The sequence below is a fragment of the Rhinolophus ferrumequinum genome, chromosome 22 (genome assembly GCF_004115265.2).
Source record: "Rhinolophus ferrumequinum isolate MPI-CBG mRhiFer1 chromosome 22, mRhiFer1_v1.p, whole genome shotgun sequence".
Classification (NCBI taxonomy): Eukaryota; Metazoa; Chordata; class Mammalia; order Chiroptera; family Rhinolophidae; genus Rhinolophus; species Rhinolophus ferrumequinum.
In genome coordinates, this window is record NC_046305.1 from 1,031,511 (window position 1) to 1,043,858 (window position 12,348).

A 12,348-nucleotide genomic window follows, 5' to 3' on the forward strand; every position below is an offset into this window, starting at 1 on the left:
AGCTCACAGTGGCCCATGTGGGGATGGAAACGGCAACCCTGGTGTTAAGAGCTGTCTAACCTCGCTCTAACCAACTGAGCTAACCAGCCACCCCTAAATTATTTTTTTTAATGAGATACGCGTATTCCAGGTATATGAATTAAAATGCTGTGGAAAATTTCCCGAAAGGGGCCGCACAAAAGGCACCTCTACTAGTGGGAGTAGACGTGGGAAAGAGGGCAACCCTGGAGCTAAAAACAGCTAATCCCAGCCTCGTGCTTTCTCTCGGCACTGCTGCCAGATAGGAAGAAAAATGCTTTGAGAAACTGGGGCTCCCTACCTCCGAACGAGAGCTTAGCTAAGCACGAGAAGCAAGAGTTTGAAGGACGCCCCGGAGCTGCAGGATTTCTGCTGCATTTTCATCTTGGAACATCCTTCGCCCCAGACACGTGGTGATGCCCCAACCGTGCACAGCGGGAGAGCTGGGAGCAGAGCCCGGCACGCCGCCGCAGGGCGCCGCAGGGCGCATGACGCAGCCTGATGTGGGGTCGGAAGGATGCACAGGACCGAGCTGTGTCCGGGACTTCCGGGCTGGGCAGGGCAGCTCCACGTGAAGCTCAGTCTCCTGCCAGGGCTGCAAGGGCATGTGAAGCACAGCGGTGACACCCTCCTGCTCTCACTAGAGATGGAACTACGAAGATGGAGAGGGACAAATCTCTTTGGCCTCCCCTTCCTCCCTTTCTCCATCCCCCCTTCTTTCCTTCTTCCCTCTTCTCCTCTATGGCTGCCTGACTTTCTGGGACGCCTGTTCTTAGAGGTTGTGGCCAGTGCGAGGCTGAGTGGGTCCAGTGGGTCTCATCCTTTTGCCACCTGTTCTCCCCCACTCTAGCCTTCCTTCAATTTGAACCAACCACAGAACACTCCATCGTGTGCTTTTCACTTGGCAGAATGCCGTTCCCTCCGCCCCTCACCTGCCAGTCCCATTGGGCAGAAGTGGTGCCCGCTTGACAATTAGAGGGCTAGCGTCTGGCAGGAGTGGGATTCCTGACCATGGCCCAGTGTTCCCCCCGTAACCCACGTGGCCTCATGCCCGTGCCTTGGGTTGGCAGCAGCCCATCCCTTCCTTCCTTGCACCCTCAGCTCTATGCACAGGACAAAGGGTGCAGTGGGGCCTCCTGGGTTGAAAGTGTGTCTTTCTCAAGGCTGACTCCCTGGGGCCCATCCCCCACGTGGCCTGCAGTGCAGCCAGGACCCAGCCCCACGACGCCTGAGCCTGGGCCTGAAGGACAAGGTGACCTGGGGCTCCCAGGGAGGACAAAGGTGAGAGTCAGCCGAGGAGGAGCTGGAGCTGCCTGCAAGACCTCCAGACTCGGCACACCTAGTCCCTCCCTGCTCCCCTTGCCCCCACCAAAGTGTCCTGCCAACTCTTCCAGTTCTTCACGTGACAGTCCCAGTAGGAGACTGGGATCATGGTTGCCTTCACCAGGGGCCCAGAAAATTGATCAGCCGAATGCACCCTGGGGGTGGTGGTAGGGAAAGAGGTGGCAGGACTCCATGCGTGTCCTAGATGAACCCACTCCGCCCTGGTCGACAAGAGTGGCAGAGGCCTCTCTTCAGAAGATGCTAGTTCAGTGAGAAGGTGCCAAACTCAAGCCTGAGCCAGTTTACCCATTCCTATTTCGAAGCATCTTGGGGAAAACTGAGAATGAAAAACGACCTTGAGCAAACTAAACACAGCTTGGCTATTCACTGTATTTTATTCCTGGTCTTTTCCCTGCTCTTCCATCCTCAGGGGTTCTTTCTGCATCTATCAAATGGTTCTAGGCTTCCCTGGATGCCCAACTCAGCCTTTTCTGGGCTTATATACCAGAGACTTCCAAGCCACGATTCAGGAGTGATCTCGGGGAAAGGAGTGGCGGTGCTGGCGGGTGCTGCGTGAGCGTGGGAATGGCGGTAGTGACTGCTGTGGAGCCATTATACCTCCCCCCCCTCCACCACCGCGGGAGGCTGTTTGAGCTGGGCAGAGGCCAATCAGAAGCCGTGGATCTCAGTGTCCTGGCCCAGGAGACAGGCGGGTATTTGTCTTCTGTTTGTCCTCTCTGGGAGGAGGAGGGAAAGGCTGGGTGGACAAGGGAAAAGACGGTGACTGGGGCCGTAAGGAGTGCTGTGGGCTGGGCACCCGCTCTATCTGGCCCCAGTGAAAACCCTGCCCCTCTTCTGACTGGGAGAGTCGAGGAGAGGAGCAGAAGGGGAGTCATCGGAAAAAACCAGCCAGTTCTAGATTTGACTGCAGACCCAGCGGGTCCCTTCCCCTCCCATCTCCTCTTGGTCCGATAACTGAGGCGGCATCCTGAGCCCCTCTGGGTCTGCACGTGTATGGTTCTAAAAACACAAAACCACCTACCAGTGTGGGGTTGCTCGGTGGAGAGAAAAGGCAGAGAGGCGACTGGACGCTCAGAGCGTTTCTAGATGGCTATGTATGGAGGGAGTCCTCCCTCTGCATTGAGAGTGAACAAACACGAGTGTGCCTCTTCTGGGTGGTAGCAAGTTTCTATGTCTTGATGGGGGGTAGTTACATGGTGTGTGCACTTTGTCGCCTATAATTATACCTCAGGAGAGAGGTTTCTACAAGGAGCTTAGACTCCAACAGCAGCTTAGACTTCACAAAGAAGCTCTCCACCCAGGCACGCGGAGGAAGGAGCTCCCTTCTCTTGAGAGCTTGAAGATTACCCACCTGAGCTGAAGGAGGAGGTGGGGAGCTAGGGGACAAATACGATGACCTCTCTCGGAGACCTTGCTTCCAGCCTCAGAAATTCCCGTGTCCCTTCCCAGGGACAGAAATGTCGTCCTCTCTAATTTCCATCTCCTCTTTGCAATTCCACCTGCTCACTCCACCCTCTATGGAGCCCGCCATCCCCCTGGCCTCACCCCAAACCTCTTTAGAGCCTCGAAGCATGGAGTATTGAGGGGGACCCAATTTCAACCTTCTCTCCCCCATTCTGTCCTCCTGGGGGATGTCAGTTCCTGTTCTAAGCCCGCCCCACCCAGGTCCTTTTTCCGGTGGTATGTGCCGCCGGTCCTGCACCCCACATCCCCAGCTGGTGACATTTCGTTGTCATTACCCACAGGAGAAAGAAAGGGCCCCTGTTGTTCAACAATAGGGGGAAAGACAGAGACAATGGGAAATTGTGCTTCCGATGGGGTGGAGACAGAGAAGGAAGGGACAAACAGATGGACAGACGGGGGGACTGGACAGAGGGGTCCGGTTTCCTGAAGCAGCTGGAGGTCCACAAGCCTAGTTCCCACCTTGGGCGCCTCTTCCCATAGGCGATGAACACCCAGGCACCAGAGGGCAGAGGTGAGCACTTCGTTCGGGCAGGAGGGGAGGGGTGCTCCCTAGATGGGGCCCATGTGGAAAAACAGAGGCAGCTGGAGCTGGACAGCGATGGGTCTTCGAGCCTCACCTGTAGTTCATCCCCCTGCCCCTTGGCCCAACGTCCTCATGCCCACCAATCAATCCACACTTCCCTGGTCAGTGAGCATCTCGAAGCTGCACCCCAATTTCCACACTCTTCTAGGTGACCCTTCCTGGTTGGCTCCTTTACTCCCCACGCCTTCGTGGGTCTCCAGCCTTCATCCCAAGAAATCGTGCCTGGTCAGAGGGCTGGACACCGGTCGCTTAGCTTAGCTTAGTGGACTGACAGCCAGCGGAGTTCTTGTCACCTTGGCTTCTGGGAGCTTAGGGCAGAAGCCCTTCCTCAAAGGTGCAAAAGGAGCAGCTGCACTGACCAGGTGCCCAAGTCCTGGATTCTAAGGTCCCTCGACCTCCAGGGGCCCAGGCAACTCCTTCACCAGGAACCTGTTCCTCCAGCAGGACAGAAAGCTGCCAATCACCGCTCCCTCCTCCTCTGTGAAGACAGCAGCTTCTAACAGGTAGGCACTGGAGCTGCTGGCCTCTCATTCTCCTAAGGGGTATGCAGGTGTGTGTGCACCTGCCTCGAAATACAGACACACAGGTCAGTGGTTAGGGGCTTCCCCTCACTGTCAGATTCGGATTCAGACCCCAGCAAGCCCCTCCTCTTACAAACAGTTTGACCTCTACACTGCTTTTTCTAAAACATGTGCACCTTTGTTTGAGCACATGAAATAGAATTCATAGTCGTTCCTGCCGCGTAGGCTTACTGAGGGGAGTGAATGTAAAAGTACACGTGTCAGTGCTTAGAGCCAGTTCAGGCACTTTACACGTTGAACAGGTTAGTGCCAGCTCTCATTGCCATTGCTCCCTCCGTCAGTCTCGGTGCCCCATCACCCTGCTTTCCAGGTTCTCGGTGCAGGAGAATGGTTCTCTCGCTCATGTCCCAGCCCCAGATCCTTCCTTTCCCTTTTAACCACTGGAAGTCCTTTCTGTGCCCAACCCCCACTTCTCCTACAGCGAGGTCATCTTTGGCCTTCGTTTGCAAGAAGGTGGAGCTCAGCTCCCAAGCTTTCTCCTCCTTGGTGTTTCCTCTCTCTCCCCATATCCCAGCTAGGCCCTCCAGCCGTCCTGAATGTGAGCTCATGCACTAACACACACACATGAATTTAGTGCCGACTGTATGCCAGAAAGCATGCTGGGAGCTGCAGAAATGAGCTAACACATACATAGCACTTACTACGCATCAGGCACTATTTTAAATAATTTAGATGTATTATTTTCATGAAATCCTCACCGCTACTCAGGGAAGGAGGTGTGTATTATAATCCACATGTGACTGCTGAGGACACTGAGGCAGATAGAGGTTAAGTAACTCGTTCAAAGTCATGCCGCTAGGAAGTGGAGAAACCAGATTTTAACAATGAATAAAACCAAGGGGTCCTCCGTTTTTAAAAAACGGTCAAGGTGATGAAGAGATACAATAAAGAAAGGGAAAAATCAACTACTGAGATAGACAATTGTGTTTGAAATCTTTTTTTATAACTTTATAATTACTGGAAACCTGCTTGTTATAGTCTACAAATGCATATGTATTGCTTTCAAATTCACACTGGCAATTTGCTAATAAAAGTTACTTCTAAGGAAAAAAAGGCCCCAGCCAGTGCAATAGGGGAAGCAGACCACACTGCACCAGTGTGGAGGGGGAAGGCTTCCCAGAGGAGGTGAGGCCCAGCCAACCACGCCTGTGAGAAGGAGCTGAGAGTGAACTTGGGCTGTTCGGGAGCTGCAAGTCCAACATGTCTGGAGCGCAGGGCAGAGGGCACAGGTGGTGAGGTGCAGGGAGAGGCTGGATCCCAGAGAGCCCTGGAAGCAGTGGTGAGGAGACGGGGCTTTACCCCCAGGGAAATGGGAGCCACTGTTTTAAGCAGGAAAGTGACCAGATCATATTTACTCTGACTTTGGATGGGAATGGCTGTTGGGAGGCTGGAGACTGGAGCTGGTAATCCCGATGGCAAGACTTGGGAAATGGCACCTGTGATGAGAAGGGGATATGGAGAGGAGGTGCTAAGTCAGGACTTGCAGACAGAAGGGATGGGACAGAGGAGGCGGGATAGGCAGGGGTGGGCGTTGCTCCTGACCCTCTCCCCCATCACCTTCCTTTTGCCACCAATAGAAGCCCCTTTTTCTGTGCCCATGGCTTCCAGCTGGACACTCCCCTCAGAGGAGTCCCTGATGAAATTTCATCTCCAACCTGCCTCCCCGCCCTGCGTCCATTCCCTTAGTCCTAAAGAATGGCCACCCTTTGTGCCCTGCAGACTGAGTGGGCTGACTCCCCATCATGCCAGGCTGGCTCAATCTCCCCACACTCTGCCACTTGCTTCTCCCTTGGGCCTTCACCATCTTCCACAAAGCCCTGGGGGACCTAGGTAAGACCTTGGCTCCGCCCAGAATCTAGATAACAGGGGGAAGAGGCTCCAGCTGTGGGGAAAGTTGGAAAGGGCAGTTGTTGGAAGTACGCAGGGAGTAAGTTATTGCTGAGTGGGAAACGGAGGGGAGGATGGGGAAGCCTGGGGGACAGGGACTGGATGGGCGCTTGGGGCAGTGGGGGTCAGGGGGATCCTGCCACTGTGGCCCCCTCTGCTCAGCACCCTACCGGGGCCCCCACTACCTCCTGCCCCCCATCCACGAGGTCATTCACTCTCGTCGTGGGGCCACGACCACGCTGCCCTGCGTCCTGGGTACCCCGCCGCCCAGCTTCAAGGTACGCTGGAGCAAAGTGGAACCAGGGGAGCTCCGGGAAACGCCGATCCTCATCACCAACGGACTGCACGCCCGGGGCTACGGGGCCCTGGGGGGGCGAGCCAGGATGCGGAAGGGCCATCGGTTAGACGCCTCCCTGGTCATTGCGGGCGTCCGCCTGGAGGACGAGGGCCGGTACCGCTGTGAGCTTATCAACGGCTTGGAGGACGAGAGCGTGGCGCTGACGCTGCGCCTGGAGGGTGAGGCCCCTCGGTTCCCACCGCGTTCCTCTCTTGCGGGGGTGTTAGGGTCTCCCAGGGCTCCTCCCCCAGCACCTCCCTGGGGTTCCCCCTCCAGCCCCCTCTGCTAGGCCGTGCCGCCTTTCCTTCCCCCTCCCTCGTCTGCCGGCCGTCCCCAGGCTGTCCGCCATTCCCCCTCCCAGGTGTGGTGTTTCCGTACCAGCCCAGCCGCGGCCGGTACCAGTTCAATTACTACGAGGCGAAGCAGGCGTGCGAGGAGCAGGACGGACGCCTGGCCACCTACGCCCAGCTGTACGAGGGTGAGCAGCCGAGCCCCGGCACCGCCGAGGTCCCCTCCAGGCTGTCACAGGGGCCGAGGCGACCTCCGGGCCTGGCTCCTTCCAGCAGACGCCTCTAACGCCCATCTCCCGCCAGCGTGGACCGAGGGACTGGACTGGTGTAACGCGGGCTGGCTGCTCGAGGGCTCCGTGCGCTACCCTGTACTCACCGCGCGCGCTCCGTGCGGCGGTCACGGTCGGCCTGGTATCCGTAGCTACGGGCCCCGCGACCGGAAGCGCGACCGCTACGACGCCTTCTGCTTCACCTCGGCGCTGGCAGGTGAGCGGGGAGAGGCGGGGCGAGCGCCCCGGGGCCGAGGGGCGGGGCCTGACGGGCAGCGGAGGAGGCGGGGCCGGGCGACCGAGGCTGAGACCGGGATTTGGGGCGGGGGCTGGAGGATGGGGCGGGGAAATAGAACGCGGGAGGCTCGAGATCATCGCCGGCTGTGCAGTCTCTTCGAGCCCGGGTCCTGCATCACTGCACCTACCCGCTGCCTCCCACCTCCCGCAACGCGACCTGCACCCCCGCCTGGGTACTTCCCCTCCTCCCAGCCAGCCCGCCTCCCCCCTCCTCAGCCTGGCCCTCCACTCTGCTCCACGGGAGCCCGAATCCTCGCCACACCCGCCCTGCCCTCGGCCAGTCAGTGACTCGCTCCGGTCCCCAGGCCGAGTGTTCTTCGTGCCCGGGCGGCTGACGCTATCTGAAGCCCACGCGGCGTGCCGGCGGCGCGGGGCCATGGTGGCCAAGGTCGGGCACCTCTACGCCGCCTGGAAGTTCTCGGGGTTGGACCAATGCGACGGCGGCTGGCTGGCAGACGGCAGCGTGCGCTTCCCCATCACCTCGCCGCGGCCACGCTGCGGGGGCCTCCCTGATCCCGGAGTGCGCAGCTTCGGCTTCCCGCAGCCCCAGCAGGCGGCCTACGGGACCTACTGCTACTCGGAGTAGAGGCCCACCGCACCCCCTCCAGGGCGTGCGACGACAAAGCCTGGGAGTCGTGGCGGGGGTCTCTCGCCGCCCTTTGCCCGCGAGCCTCCCCTCCCACCAAATAAGGAGCAGCGGCTTCTGGCCCACCTTCCCGGTGCCCAGAGGGTAGGGCTGCGGGCCGCGGATCCCCGCTGGCCGGGCGTCGGGACTGGAGGTAGTTGGGCCCCCGATGGCGGGGTGCGACTACTACCCTCAGACCCTCGGATCAAGGCCCTGCGCCAGTGCCCCCAGCAGGCGACTCAGCCACTGCTAGGGGGTGGGAGGGCGCTCAGGGGGCATTAACTGACTTCTGTATACAGCAATAAAATAACTGGGGGAGTTTTTGTGTGGGGCGAAACTGGAAGCGTGACGAGGCGTGGGAGGTGAGGGGGTTGACCTCGGACCCAGTGTGCGGAACGCGCGCCTGGGAAGACAGATGAGAGGAGGGGCCACTGCCGCGGAGGGGTGAGCCTGCAGGAGAAGGGGGTGGCGAGCAGAAGGCACCAAAAGGGCGGAGGAGAGTTGGAAGCACCGTGCGCGGCTGGGACGGGGACAGAAGCGGAGAACCCAGGGTGTTGCGCCGGGCACCACGCGGGGGCGCCACACACTCGCCTAAGCCCAAGCGCTCCAACCCGCAGGCTTATGTACCCTGGGCACCACAGAGCAAACCTAAAAGGGGCCTAAACATATTTCAAAACGTGTTTGTACCCTGCCAGTCTCCCAGAAGCCTTTGCAAGACTACCGTTAAAGAAAAAAGAGGCTCGGGAGGGCTTGCTTCCTGTCTGTTCCCCACCAGGTGAGAACACAATGAGAAGACTGCTCCCCAGACACCAGATCTGCCGGCCTCCAGAACTGTGAGAAGCACATGTGTGTTGTTTAAGACACCCCGTCTGTGGGAATCACCTACAGCAGCCCGAACTAACTAAGACAACGGGTTCCCTGAGAGCAGATGTTGAGTTGACCTTGAATACAAGTAGTTTGTTTGGAAGGTCTTGCTCAGAGGCAGAGGGTGGAGAAATGAGACGGGAAAGGGAAGGTGTGTAACAGCTGGTGGAGCACTGGGCTCAGTCCCGCCTGGGGATCTAGCAGACAGTGGCCAACCCATCTCAGAGAATCCCACCGTGGGGCGTGGGGCAAAGGAACTGGGGTGTTACCGGTCAACTTCCTGTGAGGAGGTTGAGGGCTGCTTCTAGAAGCATTAACCGTCTAGAGCTCCTGGCTAGGCCTGAGCGCAAACATGCTCCCACAGCCAGAGAAAAAGCTCTCAGGGAGAGCCTTCTCCTTGTGGAGGGGACGGCTGAAGGATATGGGTCACAGGTACACCCACCTGTGTGGTCCTCAGACCCATTGGGGGCCCCATGCTAAGTTCACTTTGTCCCATCACTGATTCTTCACAGTGGCCACTGATGGCCATTTCTAATTCTTTAGAAGTCTTAAACAACAGGAGGGCTAGTGGGACAAACTACAGTAACCATTCCTGCAGTTGGTTCCAAGGCTGTAATCAGTATTCAGTACCGCCCTCCTCTGCAATGCCTTCTGTCGGTCTCTGGGGCTTCCCAATGGAAAAACCCACACCTTCATCCTTGAAGCCCTCAGCCTTTCATTGCCATGCCCTTGACAGGCCGCCATTGCTGCAGCTGCCTTTCCATGATTCCCATTGGACGTGGGATAATCAAGGTCAAATGTCTTTTGCCAGGGTAATTTTTTTCTTTGTCTACTGGACAGTTGGCGTGAGGCACCCCAAATGACCCACAGGATGCTGTAGTCTTATCTTTAGGGGTATCCTTACGGGGACCCCTGTAGACACATCTCCCTGCCTGGGATGTAGGGCTTCTAATCCAGCAGAGCCTAAATTTATAGGGACAGGAAGCACACATTCCCCCAAGGGCCATGGAGACTGATGGTAAGGGGTATTCCACTTCCGTACCCTGGTTCCTGACCAGTGATTTCTAGTGGTCCAGAATGCAGCACTGTACAATGTCCATTGGTTTAAAATATATACTGCATTTTAAAGGCCAGTAGCCCAATCCCAGAGGGCGTTTCCCCAAGCTGGTGTTTAGATGTGCTGTAAGGAGGCCGTGCCAATGGACTGGCAGGCTGGCAGTTTCTGGGTGGTGTATATGGTAGGGCCAGAGGAGCCTGTGGTCATATGCCCACTGTCATATTTCCTCACTGTGACATGTATTCCCATGGATGGAGGAGATCCTATGTGGGATTGCATAAGGATAAACCGTTTCCTTCATGTCCTTCGATTCTGGTGCTGTCCAAGGCACTTGGGCCGGAAGGCAAATCCACATCCAGAATATAAACCCCACTAAGGAGATACTGCCCTGCCCTCCAGCCTGAAAGAGGTGCGTGGTGATAGCCATGCAGGCCAGCGGCTGGCTCGGCTCCTTGAAGCATGGGACCACATCGAGGGCGCAGTGTCTGTCTCTGCGCTGACAGGCCAACCATCCAGCAGTGGCGGTAGCTAGATCAGCCTTGGTGACAGGCGCCCTTGCTGGTCTCCATGTCTACTGCCACAGCCGCTCCAGTCCTGGGCTCATTGTGCCAGCCTAGCATGGCGGAGGACAAAGGCTGGCTGTTACCCCCTGGAGTCCTTCTGTCCCCCTCGCTGTTCAGTGCCCCCTCTGCAGTGAGTGTCCACAAGACACAATGCCCACGGCTGTGACTCCAGCCATTCAGCTCTTCCCCAGAACTTCCTTACGTCCAGCCTTGCAGTCTTGCCCTTGTCTGGCCCCTGACCAACCAACCAAGGCATTTGCCACTGTTCACGAGACCTTGTATGCACTTCGCTCAGGTCCCCTCTCACTGGAAAGTGGGTGGCCCGCTGTAAGGCTCCTCCCACACACTGTTCTTCAGGGCCACCCCTGAGTGGGCTGTCATGTGCAGCAGTCCATGCTCGGCTGCCATCAGTGTGTGAAAGACACCCACCCATGAACCAGGCCTGGGCCTTTTCCTCTGCAGCTAAATCACCGAGAAGCCCCGCAGAGCTATAGGGTGAGCTGAGAGAGGCACGGGGGCAGCAGAAACAGGTCATGTGGGAACCTGGGCTTCCTGCTCACCTCGCTTACTCACGGCCTCCGAATGTGCCCACTCCCAGTCACAAATGTGCCGTTTGGATTGCTCTGTGCCCACCCACGTGTGCTCATGACTTGATGGGTCTGAAAATTCCCAGATCTTAATAGATCTGGAAAGTGAGACAGGGAAGGGAAAGAATCCAATACATACCTGAGAGGTTATGACTGCCAGCAGCTGGGGCTATAAGCGGCTGGGAGCTCTGGGAAACTGGAGAACCTGCTTCTGTGCGTTCCCGCCTGAGGGGAGGGGCCTGTGGTTTTGGTTTACCAACTCCCCCTCTGGTTGAGTGCTGCTCCAGGGGCATTAACCCTCGGGTCCCTCTGACTCGCCACGCATTAGGCCGAGCATCCTTCCTCAGGCAGAAAAGAATCCTCGGGCAGCCGGCCGCCTTCGGCTTCTGACTGCTAAGGGGGGGGGACGTGGGCAGGGGCGCCAACCGGTTCTGCTCCAGCCTATTGATTTTCACAGTCGTGGCTTGGTGCCCTCTCAATGTCCAAAGGTCACCAGTGACTTTATCTTTTAGTAGCATTAGGAACTCATGGACTTTATGTATATATTTGACACGCTTCCATCTCTTACAGTCGTTATTCATTTTAATGCTGAAGTTGTTTGGCCAGTGGGAGTCTTCTCAAGCTGGCTGCTGGGTCCTTTTCACATGAACTTGCCCTGCGTGTCATAACTTTCTTCTTCTCAAGTATGAAAAGCTATCCTGCCCCAGGCCTGGAATTTCTCCAGAATCCTGGTTCCTTTTAAGGGAAAGTACTGTATAGAGACTACAATGGGGAATACCCGTTGTTACTGCATTGTCACCGCTTCTAAGCCGTTCCCGTAAACTGGACATAAAGATACGGCTGCAAATCCTGTGTTCATGCTACTATGTCTCATTCAGATGACAGGTTAGCAGTTTTTGCTTAACTTTCCTTTCCGTACACTGAAAATCTTCCCTATTACCATTACTATCAGAATTTATTTGCTTTATCACAATAAATAGCGCTTTCAAAACAGTACCACCAACCTGAAGATTTCTCCGTGGGTCTTTTGCTCTTAGAAACGTATAGTCAAAATGCTGCGTTTTATAATCACTTGAAAGAAAATTCTTCTGCGTGGCTTTGTCTCCAACTTCACATGCAGTGAAGCGCATTTGTTCACGTTTGTTTTAGGTTTTTAGGGAATGAAGCACTTTTCTTCTTTTTAATTTAAAATTCATTTAGTTCTTTCCAATTTAATTTTGTGTTTCCTCTAAAACATCCGCATGGCTCCAACGTCAAATCCGTAGACCACATTAGGACACAGGCTCACAGGGGTCAGTAGCTGGTCTAGCGTCACAGAAAAGTGAGCGAGTGTCGACCCCATCAGGAGGAGGGACGAGGCTGCAGGGAGCCTGAGGGGACGGACTTCTGTTTTCAAGACATCGGTTTGGTTGTACTCAGCACCTTCCAGTACCTTCAGCTGTTCTTTGTGTAACAGACTGGTGGTCTCCTTGGACCACAAGAGTTTGCACCCCTCGATGCAGGGGTCTGTCAGCTTGGGGACCGCTGGCTCCTGTTTGTGTAACAGGGGTTCTCCTACATGTGCTCAGCCTGTAGGCCCCAC

The 12,348-nt window shown here is 56.5% G+C and overlaps 1 protein-coding gene and 1 long non-coding RNA gene across 3 annotated transcripts; one reads left to right on the forward strand and one right to left on the reverse strand.

The window, feature by feature from the left end:
- Positions 1–3,221: 3,221 nt before the first annotated feature.
- HAPLN2 (hyaluronan and proteoglycan link protein 2) lies at positions 3,222–12,338 on the forward strand. 2 transcript variants are annotated; one of them, XM_033093832.1, is made up of 7 exons: positions 3,222–3,337; positions 3,811–3,912; positions 5,710–5,820; positions 6,040–6,393; positions 6,576–6,692; positions 6,808–6,990; positions 7,376–12,338. In XM_033093832.1, exons 3-7 carry the CDS (start codon positions 5,733–5,735, stop codon positions 7,654–7,656), a joined length of 1,023 nt encoding a protein of 340 aa, XP_032949723.1. In that variant the 5' UTR covers positions 3,222–3,337; positions 3,811–3,912; positions 5,710–5,732; the 3' UTR covers positions 7,657–12,338. The 2 variants fall into 2 exon arrangements, with proteins under 2 accessions (XP_032949723.1, XP_032949725.1); XM_033093834.1 differs by lacking the exons at positions 3,222–3,337; positions 3,811–3,912 and having other exon boundaries at positions 5,436–5,820.
- On the reverse strand, positions 5,282–7,008 carry LOC117015275 (uncharacterized). Its single transcript, XR_004421683.1, has 3 exons — positions 6,881–7,008; positions 6,063–6,311; positions 5,282–5,426 (listed from the first exon to the last, which is right to left on the reverse strand). It is a non-coding gene; the product is annotated as an uncharacterized LOC117015275 (long non-coding RNA).
- Positions 12,339–12,348: the final 10 nt, after the last annotated feature.

Excerpts from the sequence above, each read along its gene's own strand:
- HAPLN2 (XM_033093832.1), top strand. The coding sequence starts at position 5,733 with ATGCCAGGCTGGCTCAATCTCCCCACACTCTGCCACTTGCTTCTCCCT. Across the intron at positions 5,821-6,039 it reads CAAAGCCCTGGGGGACCTAG|CACCCTACCGGGGCCCCCAC; the intron begins GTAAGACCTTGG and ends CCCTCTGCTCAG. Across the intron at positions 6,394-6,575 it reads GCTGACGCTGCGCCTGGAGG|GTGTGGTGTTTCCGTACCAG; the intron begins GTGAGGCCCCTC and ends TCCCCCTCCCAG.